The 20,643-nt window shown below is 40.1% G+C and overlaps 2 protein-coding genes across 7 annotated transcripts in view; both read right to left on the reverse strand.

The window, feature by feature from the left end:
• CEP152 (centrosomal protein 152) overlaps nucleotides 1-6,429 on the reverse strand; it is a 94,116-nt gene extending 87,687 nt beyond the window's left edge. For all 5 annotated transcript variants that reach the window (XM_060003586.1, XM_060003587.1, XM_060003584.1 and 2 more), the window contains exons 1-2: nucleotides 6,332-6,429; nucleotides 1,071-1,164 (exon numbers count right to left, since the gene is read on the reverse strand). In XM_060003586.1, the coding sequence (XP_059859569.1) occupies nucleotides 1,071-1,157 (87 nt within the window). In that variant the 5' untranslated portion in view covers nucleotides 1,158-1,164; nucleotides 6,332-6,429. The remainder of the gene's footprint in view (nucleotides 1-1,070; nucleotides 1,165-6,331) is intronic.
• Nucleotides 6,430-14,217: 7,788 nt separating this feature from the next.
• SHC4 (SHC adaptor protein 4) overlaps nucleotides 14,218-20,643 on the reverse strand; it is a 131,501-nt gene continuing 125,075 nt past the window's right edge. For both annotated transcript variants that reach the window (XM_060005193.1, XM_060005192.1), the window contains one exon: nucleotides 14,218-16,624. In XM_060005193.1, coding sequence (XP_059861176.1) covers nucleotides 16,469-16,624 — 156 coding nt within the window. In that variant the 3' untranslated portion in view covers nucleotides 14,218-16,468. The remainder of the gene's footprint in view (nucleotides 16,625-20,643) is intronic.

The raw sequence follows: 20,643 nt of genomic DNA on the forward strand, positions 1-20,643 counted from the left end.
CACTAAAAAATTTTAAAAACACCTGAAAAAACAAATGGGTCACAGCAACATTCAGTGCAAAAGCAGCCTGTTATCGCAGTCAATCAAGAAATCTGACTCAAACTAAAAACCATCATAACAAGCAAGTTGATTCCCACCAGCTGCTACTATTACTACTGGGCCAAGGATTTCGTTACACACACACACACACACACACACACACACACACACACACAAATGATCTCCTCCTTACTCCTTTTCTCCTGTAATCTCGTTGCACAACACAGCATTCAGGAAGATCTTTCAAATATACGGTCAGATAGCACTTCCCTGCTTAAAATCCTCCACTGGCTTCCCACTGCCCCTAGGATAAAATACAAACACCCTCCCTTGACGTGCCGTGACCGGGCCCAGGCCACCTCTTCCCCGCCTCCATCACTCACCCCTTGCTCACACAGTCCCGATACCACAGCCTTCTGGCTGCCTCACAGATATGCAGGGTCTGCTGCCTACTTCCAGGCTTTACACTGGTTGTGTCTGAGCCTAGGGCATCCTTCCCGGGCTTCTGTGACGCTGCTCCCTCTCGTGAGTCAAGGCTCAGCTCAAACATTTCCTCCTCCGAGAGGTCTTCCCTCACCAGTTCCTGGCTGGTTGCCTTATCACCTTACCCTGTCTCCCTGTTGTTTGTCAGTGCTAAATCAGCCCTCACACAGATTGCTTTACTCGCCCGTTATTTTGTTCACCGGCGGCCCCCACGCGGATGCAGGCTACCCGAAGCAAGGGAACCTGCTGGGCTCGCCCATGCGAGTAGGCCTCTGCCCCAAGACCGACCGCTACCTCCTAAATGAAAAGCGCTTCAGCAATCTAACCATCTATCTAGGGCATCGCACACAGTTAGGTTTCATTCTTGTCCAAAAGAAGGAAGCATTCCACTCATCTACCTTTCAAATGTCCAGATGCTGATCAAGTTTTGGGGCTTTGGGAATAAAAAGAACCATAAATCCTTCAAAATGACACAAAATGATGTAATTTTGGTCAGGATATAAAATTGTTTAAGATTGGGTTTAGAATTCCTTTTCTGAATAACGTACCTCTTTCTCCCTTTCATAGTCTTCTTTGTCATATTCTTCGTCTTCATTTTGCGTCTGCAGTGCCACACTGCCGAAGTCTAGTGACATGGTCCTCCTGCGGGAACAGAAAGATGTTTGGTTTCTAAATAGCCCAGAAAATCTCCCCAGACCAAACTACATAAGAGATGCCATACACAAAAAGACAGGAGCAACTGGGGAGAAGATAGATGTAACTAATGTATGACAAATGGTTAGTATTCCAACTATAAAGAAAGTTCTTACAAATTAATCATGATTCACAGAAAATAGCTGTTATGACAGAAATTCATGAAAATGAGAAAATGCCCAAAGCTAATAAACCTACAACTAGACCTTTCTAGTGGTCTGGAAAGAATAACTCAAACAGTAAGATTTTTGTCCACACACAAAAATAAGATAATAATAATGAACCAGGAATATGCCAAAACATACAAATTTTAAGAATACGCTCAAAGTTTCTAATTTGATGTATTAAAGATGGCACAGGTAGCATCCTCCACAACTTGCTTCATCTTCTGAATATCACAAATCCAAACGTCATGTTTTTCAGAAAGAGAGCCACTAAATCCTGAGTTAATGATTGCTCCCAAAAAAAACATTTACAATCCAGTAAACTCCACAGAGCACACAACAAAAATATGTGTTAGGACGTTCCTGGTGGTGCAGTGGTTAAGAATCCGCCTGCCAATGCAGGGGACACAAGTTCAAGCCCTGGTCCAGGAATATCCCACATGCTGCTAAACAACTAAGCCCATGCGCCACAGCTACTGAGCCTGTGCTCTAGAGCCCACAAGCCACAACTACTGGGCCTGCATGCCACAACTACTGAAGCCCGTGCGCCTAGAGCCCGTGCTCTGCAACAAGAGAAGCCATCAGAATGAGAAGCCCGCGCACCACAACGAAGAGTAGCTCCCGCTCGCTGCAACTAGAGAAAGCCCTCACACAGTAACGAAGATCCAACACAGCCAAAAATAAATTTAAAATATATATATATATGGATATGTGTTAAATGTCCTGCTCTTAAGCTTGATAAAATCAAGTTCTAGCAAAAAAATACTCAGGAAAAACAGAAGTGAACGATGTGAAGCTATGACACTGTCCCAAAGCAGCAGCAAGACTTCCCTGGAGAATGGTCACTGCTGTGGCAGAAGCAGCAGCAGGAAATGGGTTTTCAAGTACTTACGGTCAAAAGACTGCTGATGATTTGAATTATGCTTAGGGACCCTGACACTACACAGAAACTACCCAGAATTTCAAAACTCTGAACAATCCTGACAAAAAAGTAGGCAAGCATCATCAATTACACAGCCTAATGCTGTCCTCTATTCAGCCCACTCTTGTGCATGCCAATGAAATGCACTTTGATGTGAGGCTGGGCCACAGATCATACACTCACTTTTCAGGCTCTAAAATGTCATTAAACTGGAAGTGGAATGAGAAGCATACACCTGGCAATCCAAACATATTTTACCATAAAGAACTTACCTCCCTCGTGTTGACAGTAGAGAACTAACATCACAAACTTTTATGTAAGCCAATAGCTCTATATCAAAAGATATTCCTCTTCATCAGCTCTAAGGTGCCCTTGATGGTATGACACAGTTCTGGTCTGTACCACTAAGAAAAAGATGTGGCCAATTAAATCATGACATATCATTAACTTTAAAATGCAGCCTCTTTGTAGATGTTAAAATGTGAAAAGAAGGGAGCTCCCAGGCGGTCCAGTGGTTAGAACTTGGCGCTTTCACTGCCGTGACCTGGGTTCAATCCCTAGTCGGGGAATTAAGATCCTGCCAGCCACACGGAGCGGCAAAAAACAAAAGTGAAAAGAAAATGTGCACATTATAATAGATGAAATATGGTATTACAGATTAACACAAATATGAATTTCAATGCTGAAAATCCCCATAAGTTTTAGTTTGTTTTACAAGGACTGTTTCTCGGCCAAACTCTAATTTGCAGTCCACCTTCTTTATCCCTCCCCTCTCTGATCGCTCCCTACACCCAACCCATCCCTTTTAATTCTATGAATTCAGACTCCTCACATCAATGAAACCCTTCCAGCCTCTGCTTCTTAGACCAGACCTGCTCCTTTCTATTCTTGTGCCAGGGCTACATGGAGGAAGGGACACACGCACTCCTTCACTGAGAGGTGAAATAGAGAGGCTTGGGGACTCTAAACCTTGTCTCCACCCAGCAGCTACAAGAAACCTCCTGTATACCAGCATAAGATGGATACCTGAATATGGTAAAGAGCCTACAATGTAGCTGAAATGGTGAGGGAAAAACAGTAACACAAGCTCATGTCTCTAGGGTTTTTTCACTACTTCAAGTGAACATCAAGTCTATAGAATCTATAGATTATGAAAATACAAGCCCATGTAAATGCTTGCTCTTGAAAAGAAAGGCAATTAAGCTGGACCTTAAAGATATCCCTGAATTCTCCAGGCAGAAATAATCTTTCCTGCTTCTAATTCTTATGACATTTTCCACCTTTCCCTGAATTTTATAGTTAAAGCCAGAATAGGGAATTTGGGTTAATTTCCCTTTTATTAAGTAAAAGGAGGGAGGGTTGTTTTTTTTTTCCAACACTTCACCAATCTGCCATCCATCAATTCCTGTTGAATACTGAAAAAGAACATTAAGATTTACAAGAGCTTATTGCTAAATACAGTTATTTTAAATAAAGAACTACTTTTTCTCAGATAGAGAATAATGAATTCTACAAGGTGTTTTCATTTTTTTTTAATAAAGTCTAGTTTTCTCTTTTTTTGGCTGCACAGCATGCAGGATCTTAGTTCCCAAACCAGAGATTGAAGCCAGGCCCTTAGCAGTGAAAGTGCGGAGTCTTAACCACTGGACCGCCAGGGAATTCCCTATTTTCATTTTTATGTGAAGAAAATGTAAAAGACAAAACTATCTTTTTTTTGAATGGCATTTTAAATCCAAACCATGTCGTTGAAGAAGAAATCTGAAAATATCTGAAAGAACAAACTCTCTCCACTGGGAGGAAAGGGTACACATTAGCTTTCCTTCTGAAAAGTGCAAATTACCTGAGACCATAAGAAATTATTTTAGGCATTAAGGGAAATTTGATAAACTTACTGTGGCTTAAAAAACAAAGAGGGAGACTAAAAAGGTAATTAGTATTTAACTAAAATTTAAAATAAAAGCTAATGCTTTTCTTCTGCTTATTAATCGCTACTGATTACTGCTATCAGAGACTTTACTATAATATTCAGAACAATAAAACAGGCTGCTTAAATTTAAAAGAAAAAACTAGCAAGATAATAAACCCAGAAGCCATAAAGGAAAAACTTGACGGAAACTTATACACACATACAAAAAGAAACTGTGGGCCGGTGAGCCATGGCCGCTGAGCCTGCACGTCCGGAGCCTGTGCTCCGCAACGGGGGAGGCCACAGTAGTGAGGCCCGCGTAAAAACAAAAAAACAAAAAAACAAAAAAAAAAAAAAAAAAAAAGAAACTGTATATGGCCAAAACAATCATTAGCAAGTCAAATATTATGTATAAAAAAAAATCATCAAAGGGTAAAATAATAATGAGAAAGAGACTTGCAAAACACAAGAGAAAGTCCCAATATACAATTCTCACAAAGAAATGAGAAAAAGACAACTCAATTTAAAATGGGCAACTGATACATTTCATTAAAAAAAAAAGAAATGCAAATGCTCAACAAACTTGAAAAGATGCTTAATCTCACAAAGAATTCAAAGCACCATTTAAACAATGAAATATGATTTTCAACCACTAAATTAAAAAAAAACACATTGTAATAGCTAGTGGTGGCTATTTTTTTTTAATTATTTTATTTATTTCTGGCTGCATTGGGTCTTTGTTGCTGCATGCGGGCTTTTCTCTAGTTGCGGGCTACTCTTCGTTGTGGTGCGCGGGCTTACTGCTGTGGCTTCTCTTGTTGCGGAGCACTGGCTCTAGGCACACGGGCTTCAGTAGTTGTGGCATACAAGCTCAGTAGTTGTGGCTCGTAGGCTCTAGAGCGCAGGCTCAGTAGTTGTGGCACAGGGGCTTAGTTGCTCCACGGCATGTGGGATCTTCCCGGACCAGGGCTCGAACCCGTGTCTCCTGCATTGGCAGCCATATTCTTAACCACTGGGCCACCAGGGAAGCCCTAGTGGTGGCTATTTTATAGGAAACAGGCATCCTCATGAATTGCTGATGAAAGTATGAATTGGGAAAACCATCTTGAGAACTGTCAATATTAATATATTGAAAAAGAACATTTTCCCTAGTAAAAGTATTTTTGAATAAATTGGCAATACTGAGTCACTAGTAAAAATAATGAAATATCTCTATATATATTGACTATTTAAAAAATCAAGATGCAGAATAAGTGTACAGGATAAGGTGAAATTCAGCTTAAATCACACTCAAGTTCATGACTGTAAGACAGAAAAGGCGAAGTGCCACAAAAGCGTCTTTAAGCGCCCTGAGAGTTAGGAAATTCTACTTACTTGCTTACATGCTAGCTTCCTTTCTAGAATGGAAATAGCCAGAGCACACTAGCCTGTTTCAGACTTGCAATACCAGGCTTAGGAAGCCTATTTATTCATTTAACAATTACTTGCCAAGCACTGTTCAAGATTACAAAGTTCATCAGGATTTGGTGAAGGGAAAGAAACACACATAAAAACAAAGGATGACAATAATCTGTGATCAGTGCTAAGGACAGCAGCTTGGACAAATACATTCAGGGTGCCCAGAGGATGCAGCAAGCAGGCAACCACAGGTTGAACGAAGATAAACCCAGGGCCCTACCAAGGAACTCCGTTTGGCGTCAACTATGGCACAGCAAACAGGTACCGCGAGACCCAAGCTGCACGGAGCCCAGGAGGCCTGGGGCTGCTGGCTTGGGCTGCCAGCGTTACATGCACTCGGTCAACACACGTGTACAGAGCACCCACTGTGAGCCTGGCACGGCGCCAGGGTGACCACGGCGGGGGTCCCCAGGGTCGGGTGTCAGCGTTACCCTAGCGGCCTGGAGGAGACGAGGAGGGCTTCCCAGACGTCACTTCTAAGTAGGATCTTGGGGTCTGGATGACACTTCAAAGTCAAAGGCGGAGCCCCGCCACCCGCAAGCAGTCCCCCACCGCGGGATTTGGGGAGGGGACGGGTCAGTCCTCCGGGAAGCCTCAGCCAGAATCCCAAGGACCCCGCACCTCCTCCTATCCCAGCCCCAAGCCCAGCCAAGAAGCGAAACTCACCGGAGGCCACGGATGCTGTCACCGCGGAGACACCCTAGCTCCCGCCGAAAGCCAACTTCTAGCAAACCCCTCACCCAGGCTCCAACCCGCTAGCTCCGTCCTAGTCACAACTGAACCCACGGAACCCCGAGGCCATTGAGGAGCAGCCGACTCCCTCAATCGCTGGTTAGAAGCGGGCCTGGTGGGCGGGGCCATGCCGGCTTGGGGCAGGGCGTAGAGGCGGAAGTCTCCGCCTTTCTCAAGCTAGGTTGAGAAGTCCTCCTGCAGTTGCAAATACTATACGGCTGTTTAAAAGCGGGCGCCAGAGGTGGCGGGAAGTTCCTCCTGTGTGCCCATTGGTGAATCCGTGAGCCAATTACGGAAGGGTTGACTCTAGAGGGGGAGGGCCTATCGATTGCATAGAGACACCCAAGCACCTGGCCTCCTGCCCTTTCTTAGGATGAACCGGTTTTGCCCGAACTCCTTGCCCCTCCCCTCACCACCTAGTGCAGTGACTCGTGCCCCCTGCGCTCTCCACTCCTAAATCCCAGTTCTCAGCTGCAGCACATTGAATCCCTCACTTTCCCCAACGAACCCACCTTGGAGGTTTTTGTATTTGCCCTTCTGATTCTCTAAGGTGCCTGCTTCCCCATCACCTTAACAGCCTTAGAGGTCGTTTCACTTTGTCTTCTTGCTTACTAGGTCCCGCCTTGTTTGAATGTGTTTCTTTAATTACTGATGAGATGACACATTCTCTACATGTTTATTCACTACTTGAATTTCCTCGAGTGCGAATGTTCCTGTCACTCTGGTATATGTTAACCTGTCCTTTAGGACAGAACTGCTCAGTCTGCGGTAAAGTCAATTATTGTATCTACCTTCCTGGGGTAAAAGGGTTCCAGTGAATATCAAGGAGTTGGTAGTATATCCTCTTAACCCTTTCCCATATATATTACTATGGAGTAAAAGGGTTGTTAAAGGTTGTTCACAATCTGGCTAGCTTTCATTTGCTACCTCACCATCCCACCCCTACACTGACCCCTATAACCCCATCCACTAAGCATAAGGGTCTGGCACACATTAGGTACTCAACCCAGAGCAACAGATGAGTGAAATCTCTGACCCAGCTGCCCTTGGTTCCCAGAGTGCTTTTGTTTTGCTCAAGCTATTTCTTTCACCTGTATTAATTGCCCCACTTAACTTCCCCAGCTACTCAGTCTTCAAGATAGATGAGCACCTCCTCTGAAGCCTTTCATGACACACACCTCCCTCCCTTGGTAGAAATGATCTTTCCCCCCTTTGGACACAGTGTACATGTCTTATTATAATCCTTGTTATCTACTATATAACTAGTTGCTATGTGAATGTTTCACTCAGTCCAACGTCAATATCTTAAGGCACTTACTTTGCTTTGTGGCCCCTGGTAGGCACTCAAAACAAACTTGATAAATGAGTAAATGAATGAACCAACAAATAAAATGAAAGCTCTTTGTGCCAGAAAAAGCAAATAAAAGGCATTCAGGTAAACGGCAGTTGTTGAAATCTGAGCCAAGGTGTCTGTTAGTGAGAACTAGGCTTATGGGCTTTCCACGTCTCACGGCAGCCCATCAGCAAGCTGCGAGTAGCGTCCTGTGCTAAGGGTTAAGATGAAATGCTGCAGCAAGAATGCTAAATGATCCCTGCCCACAAACCACTGTTTATTAGAGAGATGAAAGAAAAAAGAAAAGATGTTAAGGCAGGAAAGCACATGAGGAGACAGTGTTTATAATCCCTTACATAGTGCTTTAGACGTGGGTAAGTTTTTTCACAGACACTAGCTCACTTTTCCTCACAACAACCCTGTGAGGGGCTAGTACCGGTATTAGGATCCCATTTTACAGTGTAAGAAACTGATGAATAAATAATAATAATAAAAGTGTCCAAGGGTACACAGTTAATGTGAGACAGAGACAGAATTTTGAACCCAGCTCCTTTATCTCTAAATCCAGAGCTCATCACTATATATAAAATATAAGTGAGACTTAAGCACCTAAGTCACAAAAAAATAGAATAAATCAAAATAAAAAATAAATCAGAGCCCCTTGCCTTTTTAAAAGATGGATTTGAGTGGAGTTATGGACATATTATAATCAATGAAAATTTCTTGACTGCCTATCGTGTTTAATTCCTGGTCTAGGTGCTTGATATATAAAGTGAGAGGCAGGACCCCTGCCAGCGAGGCACCCACACTGTGAGGTGCAAGATGCTTACATAAAAAGAGAAATGATAACACACAAAAAAGTAGTTTACTACATGCAATATGAGTAGATAGTAATAATTCTGGGGAAAAGTGAACATGTAAGGAAGGATCTCTCAGGGAAAGTTCCTGGAAAAAGAGGAAGAGTCAACAGGCAGGTTGATTAGCAAGAGTGATTGCAATATGAAGCAAAAGTAAAGGATTCTTGTATTTAGAGATAAGATTGGAGAAGTAGGCTGGGACAAGATAGCCAATAGAAGAGCTTGAAGCCTGGAGGGATGGGAAAGGCGTGCTACACAGGTAAGGTATGGAAACGCACAAGGAATGAACTTACATCCAGAGAAACACAAGCACACAGAGGCATCCTGGGGTAATAAAGACAAATGCGGAAAGAGAGGGAAAAACTGCCAAAGACGTTGAAGGCTGGAAAGATTATTTGTAGAATGTTGGGTCAATGTTTATCCTGCATTTTTGACACATCTGTGAGCTGGGAGGGGCTATCTCTACCAGACTCATTTACATTTCAAGGGGAAATGCCTGTTGTTGAGATGTGGTCCCTCCCATTCAGATCATTTATAAAGGTGCAGCTAAGCCCTCATTCCTTCCTTTTCCTACCTTCTCTTTGGTGTCAGAGCTATCAGGTCAAAGCAATGCCATCCTGTAATAAGGAGTGCTATCCTCAAAAAAGCACTGAACTTAAAGAAGATCTGAGTTCAAGTTCCAGCTCTCCTACCTACTAGCTTTTGTCCACAATTTATTTAATCCTTCTGTGGAGCAAAGTCTTATTTGAAAATAGGAGTGATAATAACTGCTTTGCAGGATTGTAAAAAGGATGAAATAAGATTGTGTGAAAGAGCTTTAAAAATGTAGAAACACTATTTAACAGTGTTATTTGAGGAATATCAAACCATTATTTGTTGTATATTCAATAGTATTTTTTGAGCATCTAGTTTGTACCAAGCACTGTTCTAGGGGCTTAATAATGACATAAAGTGTCAAAATGCCTTCCCTGATTAAGCTACTTATCACAGAATCTACACCTGCCCTCAGCCACTATGACCTCACCACCATCACCTCCCCACCACTCAAAGACCTGGCCATACCTGATTGGGTCAAAAGTGAGCACCAGACCCAAGCTGCGCCAATCATATTCCCTTCCCAGATAACAGAAATGACTCCATGAAACTGGGTCAAGTGGTAACCCTACAGAAGCAGATTTTTATTACATTTTCTGTATTTTATGGGAAATATGCTTCTTCCATAGCTGTGTCATGTATATGGTGGAACACAGATGACGATCATGAACTTCTGCCACTCAGAGCCATGGATCTGCCCGGTTCCTGTGCTTTATGAAGCCTGACAGTTCATCTTTTCCTTGGTTCTGTGATAATCTGAACTTTAAAACATCTTTTTACTTGAATAAGCTTGTAAGGGGTGGAATAGCGTTCCCCCAAATTTCATGTCCACCCAGAACTCAGAATGTGACTTTATTTGGAAATAGAGTCTTTGCAAATGTAATTAGTTAATATGAGGTCATATTGGATGAGGATGGGCTCTAAATCTAATGACTGGTGTCCTTAAAAGAAGAGGAAAGGACACAGAAAGACATGCAAGGAGAAGACAGCCACGTGGAGACAGAGGAACAAACTGGAGTTACATTGCTACAAGCCAAGGAACATCCAGGGCCACCAGAAACTGGCAAGGGATTCTTCCCTGGAGCATTCTGAGGAAGCATGGTCCTATCAACTCGTTATTTTCAGACTTCTAGCCTCCAGAACTGTGAGAGAATAAAATTCTGCTGTTTTAAGCTAGTTTGTGGTACTTTGTTGAGGCAGCCCTAGGAAATTAATACAGGTGGGTTTCCGTTCTTCGCAACCAAATGTTTATGACTAAGATGCATTTGTGACAGATTATATTTGAAAAGTCTAGACCAGTGATTCTCCAAACATGATCCATGGCCTACTGATGGACCTTAAGGATATTCCTGATGGGTCATTACATGACACAAACACACAAGTCGTTTCTCCAGTTATCATGGGAAAATAACTTGCAATTTTATAGGTTTTTATTTTTACATACAGCTAAGGTTTACCTAATAGGAATCTACCAAGTAAGATGTTAGGGGCTACTAATGTTTAGAATTTGTAAATTAAAGTTAGCATGTTATTTAAGTTTACGAAGAAGGATTATTCATCATTTCTATGTGCAACATTGTAAAGTTCCTGCTCATGCACACTTGAAGATAACTGAAATTCCCACTTTTGGGAGAGAGATGTTAATAGCACCATTCCCAGGAAGTCATGGTTTTTAAGACCTGTTATTCCTGCTTCTTAATTATAAACCAGCTTTGCTTGGCACCATTGATACCAATTAAGTTTGTTGTGAGTTTGGTTAACCTAACTGCACATAGTGTTAACTGCTTTAATATATGAATTTACACTTTTCCTATAACGACTTTAATATCCAAGTTGAGGTTCAATTTTTGTCACTAGTAATCTATTACTAAAGTCAATTTATAATTCCTCTGAACTTTGCTTATGCTTTATTGAAATGTGTTGGCTATTAATTTATTCTATTTAAGTAACTAACAATGTATTATCAAGGCAAGTGATAAAATTACTCATTTTTTGAAAAATGTATAGGGCAGTATTTTGGAATATAAAATCATAGGAACAGTATCATATTCCTCCCCTAAAAGTGAGTAAACAATTCCTGTTGTTCCTCTCTAGTTCTTTATCGTCACTGCGTCATATTTTTCACGACAAGAAAAAGAAGGAGTTGGGGGATGAAAGGTATGTGGGACAATAGTCTTTTTGCCTCTTCAATGCTCTCCGGCCAAAAGTGTGAGAGCCAATTGCCTGGATTTCATGCTTACGAGTTTCCATAGCATCAAGGTTTTTAATCAGAAAACCAGTAAAAGCTATTAGAAAAGTGATGATGACCGTTTGATAAAGATCCAAAGCTGCAAAAATTATATTTGAACGTGGAATGCAGACCCTCCCAGATGCCACACTCTGCTTCTGCTTCTTGAAACAGTAGATTAAAAAGGAAAGAAAGAAGTACCAAGACAAGATTATAAAACTGGTGTGTACTTTATATGCTTACATAACATGTTCAATGGATATTAACAAAATACAACATAATGATACCATTTATAAGAAATTATAGGATTTATTTAAAATGTTAATGTATTTGAACACTTAGATATTATTGTCCAGTAATGGGATACATGTTTAAAGTTATTTGATATTCTTCTATCTTTGGTCAGGTTCCCAGAAGTGAACTTTGGGATGAAAATGAGTGCAAATGATTTACTAAGGAAGGGCTTCCCTGAGCAAGCTGTTAGGGAGTGAGGAAGCTGGACAGGGAAGGGGAAGAAGCCAGGCAGGGATATGTTTTCAGGAGAAGTGCTGGCCCCAACCTGACCCTACAGGGAGCTCCGGAGCGTAATCAGGATGGGGCAATTTGAGCCTTCCTGTTCCTGCACCAGGGAAGGGGAAGAGGAAGTCCATGGGCACTTCTGGCTCTTGGTAACCCAAAGCAGCTCCCCTAGCCTGAGGTTGTCCTTAGAATCAACAGTCACCTGTGCAGGGAGTTAGGAGCAAAACACACAGAATTGGCTGAGCGGATCTGAGGGGGTCTGTACAGAGCTGACCGTCTATGTTTGCCACCCTTTGATCTTATCAATGTACCTTTGGAGATGCCATCAAACATTTACATTTGAGTAGGTAATGAAGGTGTTCTCATGCAGCTCAGCCACATGGCCCCTCCTAGTGCTAGAAGGATGGGACCTGGGACTGCGAAGATGAGCCAACCACCATGTTCGGTGGATTTAGTAGATCGGTGATTCTGCCAGGGGTTAAAGTGGCAATCTTCTTAAAATCTCTTGCCATATCTAACTTTTACCTCCCAACTTGTTTGAACTTAAACTTTTTATTTTCAGAAAATTGTAGATTCACATGTGATTGCAAGAAATAACACAGGGACATCTCCTGTGAGCTTTACCCAGCTTCCACCAATGATAACACCTCACAAAACTGTAGTACAGTAACACGACCAAGATATCCACATTGATACAGTCAAGATTCAAAACAATTCAATCACACAAGGATCCCTCATGTTGCTCTTTTACAACTGTACTCACGTCCCTCTCTCCTACTGACTCCTTCCTTAATCTGTTCTCCATTTCAATAATTTTATAGAAACAACATTTCAAGAATGTTATATAACTGTAGTTTTATGGTATATAACCTTTTGGGATTAGCTTCTTTTTGCTCTGCATATTCTCTGAAGATCATCTAAGTGGTTGTATCAGCATCTCATCATCTCATTCTTTTTTACTGCTGAGTAGTATTCCATGGTACGGATGTACCACAGTTTGTATAACATTCACACACCGAAGGAACATTGAAGACTTTTCCAGTTTTAGGTCATTACAAACAGCGCTACTATAAACACTCCTGTACAAGTTTTTGTGTGAACGTAAGTTTTAAGTTCTCTGTGATCAATGCACGGGAGTACAATTGTTGGGTTGAATGTTTACAGTTGCATGTTTACTTTTTTAATAAACTACCAAACTGCTTTTCGGACTGGCTGCACTATTTTACAGTCTCCCCAGGAATGTATGTGTGATCTACTTTCTTCTCATCCTAGCCAACATTTAGTGTTGTCATTATTTTTCATTTACTCGTTCTGTTATGTGTGTAGTAATAGCTGATTGTGGTTTTAATTTGCATTTCCCTACTGGCTAATGATGTTGAATATATTTTCACCTGCTTTTTGCCATCTGTATACCTTCAGTGAAATGTCTATGCATGTTTTTTGCCCATTTTCTAAGTCGAATTTTTATGTTGAGTTTTAAGAGCTTTTTATTTATTCTAGACATTTGGTGTGCAAATATTTCCTCCCAGTCCACAGCTTGTCCTTCATCCTCTTATCAGAGCTTTCACAATCAAAAATTTGTATTTTTTTCTCTCTTTTTTTTTTTTTTTTTTTTTTGGCTTGTTCCCCAACCAGGGATTGAACCCAGGCCCTCAGCAGTGAGAGTGCAAAGTCCTAACCACTGGACCACCAGGAATTCCCAAAAATGTGTACTTTTGATGAAGTACAACATACCAGTTTTTCCTTTAACAGATCATGTCTAAGGACTCTTTGCCTTGCCTTATATCCTAAAGACTTTCCTCTATGTTGTTCTTTCCTAAAAGTTATCACAGTTTTACATTTCACACTTAAGTCCATAATCCATTTGAGCTAATGTTTACATAAAGTGTGAGGTTCATTCTTTTGCCTACAGATGTATCGCTGCTCCAGCATCATTTGCTGAAAGGCTATCCTTCGTCCACTGAGCACAATGCCCCTTAGCCTCCTCCCAGTGGAGTCCCCAGGGCTGGTTAAGTGCCTCCTCTGTAGGCCACAGCTCCTAAAAGGCAGCCCTTTCACACAGCTCTCCCACCAGATTCTGTTACTGCTCCCTCCCCTACTCCTTCACTGGTTGAAGACCACTGCATCCTCCCTTGTGGCTTCTCCACACTTCGCCCACACCTTTGTCAATAGTCCCTTTATCAAACTCTCCTCTAGTCACCTAATTTAAGTGAGCCAGCTGTTTCCTGTCAGGACCCTGATACATCCTACAGACGATAAATTTTCCAAATCCCAAACAACAGACATATACTGTCAGTCATCACAAAGCAATAACCATTTATTTTTTTTAAGTTGTTTACAGGTATTTATATGCAAATGGATTTCCACCTTAAGACAGATGAAGATAAGGATGTGACATTAAAAGAGCATGCAGGCAAACACTTCTTTTGTTGTTTCCCTTTAACTGTGCCCGTTGTTGCAAGTGTGGTGTTTGCTCATCCAACTACCACACCGTTACAGTCAAACACTGACCATCTATGTGTCCTGCTCACGCCAGCTATACTCTTTGCATCATCTTCTATCAAGAACTTCTTCTTGCCACCCAGTTATCACTCTGCTCAACCAGAATGAGACCACAGCCCTGCTCTGTCTCTGTTAAGATAATAAGATCACCCATAGACTTCGCTGATTTACACCCATGCTCATCCCCTTTACGAGGACAAATAATCAAGAACTACAGTGTATGCAAAATTGAGGAAACATACATTATTTCCTAGTTGTATAAAAGGAAACAAACCTATCTAAGAAGCCAATGGCAGTAAAAGTAAATTAAAAGCATAAACCTTCACATAAAAATACTAGAGTTCAGTGTGCTTGGTTTCTGATGATTTCTCTGTGAAAGAAGTTTCTCTCGTTTTACTTAAAACTTAGCAAACGTTTCACAATTACAAAGATTAAGTTGTATCTACACAACCAAAGTGAAGTGGAATTAAGGCAATTGTCCAGATAACTCAAGATAAAAAAAAAATAAACACAAAAAACTCTAAAATAATGGCCATATCTCTATATGCAAAGGCAGGTAGAGGGCTGAGACCGAAGCCGTTTTCTGCCACTCAAAATAACCAAATCTACTTCTACTACCATCACTTATATTTTTCCAAAGTTTCAGTGCTTTTGACTGAAAGCCTCCAGATCTCTGCTATCTGAATGATGATCTCAATGAGCACAGACACAGACTAAAGGAAAAAGTTGCAGTTTCAAGCTTAATTATACAGACTGGTTATCAACACTGACCCCTAATAAATGAAAAATCTGCCTTTTATAAATTCATATTATGTTAGGGCTGAAATGGACCTATGAATTCACCTAGCCCAGCTCCCTCATTTTATAGACAAGGAAACTGGAGTCCAGACAGGTTCAGCAAGTTGCTCAAGGTCACAATGAGGCCCAGTCCAGTGCTTTTGCTTACACAACACTTCATTACATCGTTGGTTTACCAAGTGTGTCAAACCTCTCCAATTGTTTCATTCAGTGTTTTCTCCCTGGTACATTCTGCCTGGTCATATCTAGAAAAGGTGCTAAGGATACATGTAGATGAGGGCCTATGATTCAGTCACCACCAATCAAGGGGATATTTCCCCATACTTTAAAATAAATTCGGTGCTTTAAATAAGAATGGAACCAATTTGGAGACTGAATATGAAGAACACTGGTTTGTTTGCCATCTTTTAAATCCATGCACTCATGAGCTCTTTTTTGGGGGGAAGGGTGAGGGGGAGAGGCAAGGAGGGAGAAATACGATGAAATCAGAAATGACATAGATTTGGCTTCTTTAGTTTGTCATATGTTGCATACAAACAGTCCAAATAGCAAAGATTGAGAAATACTAGGACAAAACATTTGGGCTCCAGCCCTTTAAACAGCAAATGGGACAGACCAATGAAACTGACCAATGCTTTCAGTGGCCCTTGATTTGATTCCACTGGTATAGACACAGTCCAAATTCAATGTCAAATTTATTTTAACACTGAGGTGAAAGTGTTACCAAACAGAAAATGTAGTAAAGTCAATAACTATTAAGCAAATGGCTTCTTATTTTTATAACAAAGAAAAACTTTTTTGGCAAATGTTTTTATAGTTATAGAATATGAAGACATTTAGAACTAATCTCCCCAATATGAAAATGTCCCCAAATTATCAAGTTGAAAGGCACATACCACTGCCCCAGCAGTTCATTCAAGTTGTCTTCAGCACGTGAAATTTTAATTGTGCTTTTTTTAGCTTGTTATCAATGCAATATGGCCTTAAAAAGTGACATCCGTGCATATGTATACTTTCTTTTCAAAGGGACCCATCCTCTTCCCCTTTTCTGATTTTCACTTTCCGAAGATCAATTTTTGTTAGTTCTTTGTTTTATAAAGGACCTAGTCCATGATGGTCTCAGAAAGATACACTTCGCAGTTTGTGCTCTAATTTATCTAGAAACCAAGTGTGAATTATTTTTGTGTCCTAATACAAAATGGACTTTCCTGAAGTATCAGTGTGATGGTACTTCCATACTGTCATTTGTTGGAATGCAAAAGTACTGGATTATTATCTTTTCTCACTGGTTGTTTAAGGCTTACTTCGCTTCCAGAAGAGATGATTGGCAAACTATTATCCATGTGGTATCTGATAAGGTGGCCAACATTATCAAATACATGATCCTTGGTCCTCACCTTGAAAAGGAAATACAAATGTATTTAGGTTAAATGATAATGGTTCTCCTGAAACGCATAAACAATCATAGGGTAAAAACAGACATATCCTTGAATGAGGTAACTGCTGAATAAAGAAAAATAAAGATACTTTTCAATTCTGGATCCCTTAGTAAACAATTTTCTCATTCCCAATTGCATTTTTTTTAATTTATTTTTTTTAAGATTTTTTTTCCTTTGATGTGGACAATTTTTAAAGTCTTTATTGAATTTGTTACAATATTGCTTCTGTTTTATATTTCCTTTTTTTTTTTTTTTGGCCCCGAGGCATGTGGAATCTTAGCTCTCTGACCAGGGATCGCACCCACACCTGCCTGCATTGGAAGGCAAGGTCTTAACCACTGGACCACCAGGAAAGTCCCCCCAATTACATTTTATTGGAGTATAATTGCTTTACAATGGTGCGTTAGTTTCTGCTGTATAACAAAGTGAATCAGTTATATATATACATGTATCCCCATATCTCCCTCTTGTGTCTCCCTCCCACCCTCCCTATCCCACACCTCTAGGTGGTCACAGAGCACCGATCTGATCTCCCTGTGCTATGCGGCTGCTTTCCACTAGCTATTTTACATTTGGTAGTGTATATATATCCATGCCACTCTCTCACTTCGTCCCAGCTTACCCTTCCCCCTCCCCATGTCCTCAAGTCCATTCTCTGTGTCTGCATCTTTATTCCTGTCCGAGGTTCTTCAGAACCATTTTTTTTTTTAGATTCCATATATATGTGCTATCATATGGTATTTGTTTTTCTCTTTCTGACTTACTTCACTCTATATGACAGTCTTTAGGTCCATCTACCTCACTACAAATAACTCAATTTCGTTTCTTTTTATGGCAGAGTAATATTCCACTGTATATATCTGCCACATCTTCTGTATCTTATCCATTCATTTGTCGATGTACACTTAGGTTGCTTCCATGTCCTGGCTATTGTAAATAGAGCTCCAATGAACATTGTGGTACATGACTCTTTTTAAATTATGGTTTTCTCAGGATATATGCCCAGTAGTGGAATTGCTGGGTCGTATGGTAGTTCTAGTTTCAGTTTTTTAAGGCCTCCATACTGTTCTGCATAGTGGCTGTATCAATTTACATTCCCACCAATAGTGCAAGATGGTTCCCTTTTCTCCACACCCTCTCCAGCATTTATTGTTTGTAGATCTTTTGATGATGGCCATTCTGACCGGTGTGAGATGATATCTCATTGTAGTTTTGATTTGCATTTCTCTAATGATTAGTGATGTTGAACATCCTTACGTGTGTTTGTTGGCAATCTGTATATCTTCTTCGGAGAATGTCTATTTAGGTCTTCTGCCCATTTTTGGAGTGGGTTGTTTGTTTTTTTTGATATTGAGCTGCATGAGCTGCTTGTATATTTTGGAGATTATCCTTTGTTAATTGCTTCATTTGCAAATATTTTCTCCCATTCTGAGGGTTGTCTTTTCGTGTTGTTTATGGTTTCCTTTGCTATGCAAAAGCTTTTAAATTTCTTAGGTCCCATTTGTTTATTTTTGTTTTTATTTCCATTTATCTAGGAGGTGGGTCAGAAATGATCTTGCTGTGTTTTATGTCATAGAGTGTTATAGAGTGTTCATAGAGAGTCATAGAGTGTTCTGCCTATGTGTTCCTCTAAGAGTTTTGTAAGTGTCCGGCCATTTAGGTCTTTAATCCATTTTGAGTTTATTTTTGTGTATGGTGTTAGGGAGTGTTCTAATTTCATTATTTTGCATGTAGCTGTCCAGTTTTCCCAGCACCACTTATTGAAGAGGTTGTCTTTTCTCCTTTGTATATTCTTGCCTCTTTTATCAAAGATAAGGTGACCATATGTGCATGGGTTTATCTCTGGGCTTTCTATCCTGTTCCATTGATCTATATTTCTTTTTTTGTGCCAGTACCATACTGTCTTGATTACTGTAACTCTGTAGTATAGTCTGAAGTCAAGAAGCCTGATTCCTCCAGCTCTGTTTTTCTTTCTTAAGATTGCTTTGGCTATTGGGGGTCTTTTGTGTTTCCATACAAATTGTGAAATTTTTTGTTCTAGTTCTGTGAAAAATGCCATTGGTAGATTGAGAAAGACTGCCGTGAATCCATAGATTGCTTTCAGTAGTATAGTCATTTTCACAATGTTGATTCTTCCAATCCAAGAACATGGTATACCTCTCCATCTGTTTGTATCATCTTTAATTTCTTTCATCAGTGTCTTATAGTTTTCTGCATACAGGTCTTTTGTCTCCTTTGGTAGGTTTATTCCTAGGTATTTTATTCTTTTTGCTGCAATGGTACATGGGAGTGTTTCCTTAATTTCTCTTCCTGATTTTTCATCATTAGTGTATAGGGATGCAAGAGATTTCTGTGCATTAATTTTGTATCCTGCTACTCTACTGAATTCATTGATTAGATCTAGTGGTTTTCTGGTAGAATCTTTAGGACTCTCTATGCATAGTGTCATGTCATCTGCAAACAGTGACAGTTTTACTTCTTCTTTTCTGATTTGGATTCCTTTCATTTCTTTTTCTTTGATTGCTGTGGCTAAACCTTCCAAAACTATGTTGAATAATAGTGGTGAGAGTGGACAAACTTGTCTTGTTCCTGATCTTAGAGGAAATGGTTTGTTTTTCACCATTGAGAATGATGTTGGCTGTGGGTTTATCATGTCTGCTTTCATTATGTTGAGGTAAGTTCCCCCTATGCCTACTCTCTAGAAGGTTTTTATCATAAATAGGAGTTGAATTTTGTCAAAAGCTTTTTCTGCATCTGAGATGATCATATGGTTTTTATCCTTCAATTTGTTAATATGGTTTATAACATTGATTGATTTGTGTATATTGAAGAATCCTTGCATCTCTGGGATAAATCCCACTTGATCGTGGTGTATGATCCTTTTAATGTGCTATTGGATTCTGTTTGCTAGTATTTTGTTGAGGATTTTTGCATCTATGTTCATCAGTGATATTGGTCTGTAGTTTTCTTTTTCTGTGACATCTTTGTCTGATTTTGGTATCAGGGTGATGGTGGCCTCGTAGAATGAGTTTGGGAGTGTTCCTCCCTCTGCAACTTTTTGGAAGAGTTCGAGAAGGATAGGTGCTAGCTCTTCTCTAAATGTTTGATAGAATTCACCTGTGAAGCCCTCTGGTCCTGGGCTTTTGTTTGTTGGAAGATTTTTAATCACAGTCTCAATTTCAGTGCTTGTGATTGGTCTGTTTATATTTTCTATTTCTTCCTGGTTCAGTCTCAGAAGGTTGTGCTTTTCTAAGAATTTGTTCATTTCTTCCAGGTTGTCCATTTTATTGGCATAGAATTGCTTGTAGTAATCTCTCACGATCCTTTGTATTTCTGAAGTGTCAGTTGTTACTTCTCCTTTTTATTTCTAATTCTATTGATTTGAGTGTTCTTCCTTTTTTTCTTGATGAGTCTGGCTAATGCTTTATCAATTCTGTTTATATTCTCAAAGAACCAGCTTTTAGTTTTATTGATCTTTGCTATCGTTTCCTTAATTTCTTTTTCATTTATTTCTGATCTGATCTTTATGATTTCTTTCCTTCTGCTAACTTTGGAGGTTTTTTTGTTCTTCTTTCTTTAATTACTTTAGGTGTAAGATTAGGTTGTTTATTTGAGATGTTTCTTTTTCCTTGAGGTAGGTTGTATTGCTATAAAATTCCCTCTTAGAACTGCTTTTGCTGCATCGCATAGGTTTTGGGTCATTGCGTTTTCACTGTCATTTGTTTCTAGGTATTTTTTTATTTCCTCTTTGATTTCTTCAGTGATCTCTTGGTTATTTAGTAGTGTATTGTTTAGCCTCCATGTGTTTGCATTTTTTACAGATTTTTTTCCTGTAATTGATATCTAGTCTCATAGCGGTGTGGTCACAGAAGATACCTGATACGGTTTCAATTTTCTTAAATGTACTGTGGCTTGATTTGTGACCCAAGATATGATCTATCCTGGAGAATGTTCCATGAGCACTTGAGAAGAAAGTG

This window comes from Delphinus delphis, chromosome 2 (assembly GCF_949987515.2).
Source record: "Delphinus delphis chromosome 2, mDelDel1.2, whole genome shotgun sequence".
Taxonomy (NCBI): Eukaryota; Metazoa; Chordata; class Mammalia; order Artiodactyla; family Delphinidae; genus Delphinus; species Delphinus delphis.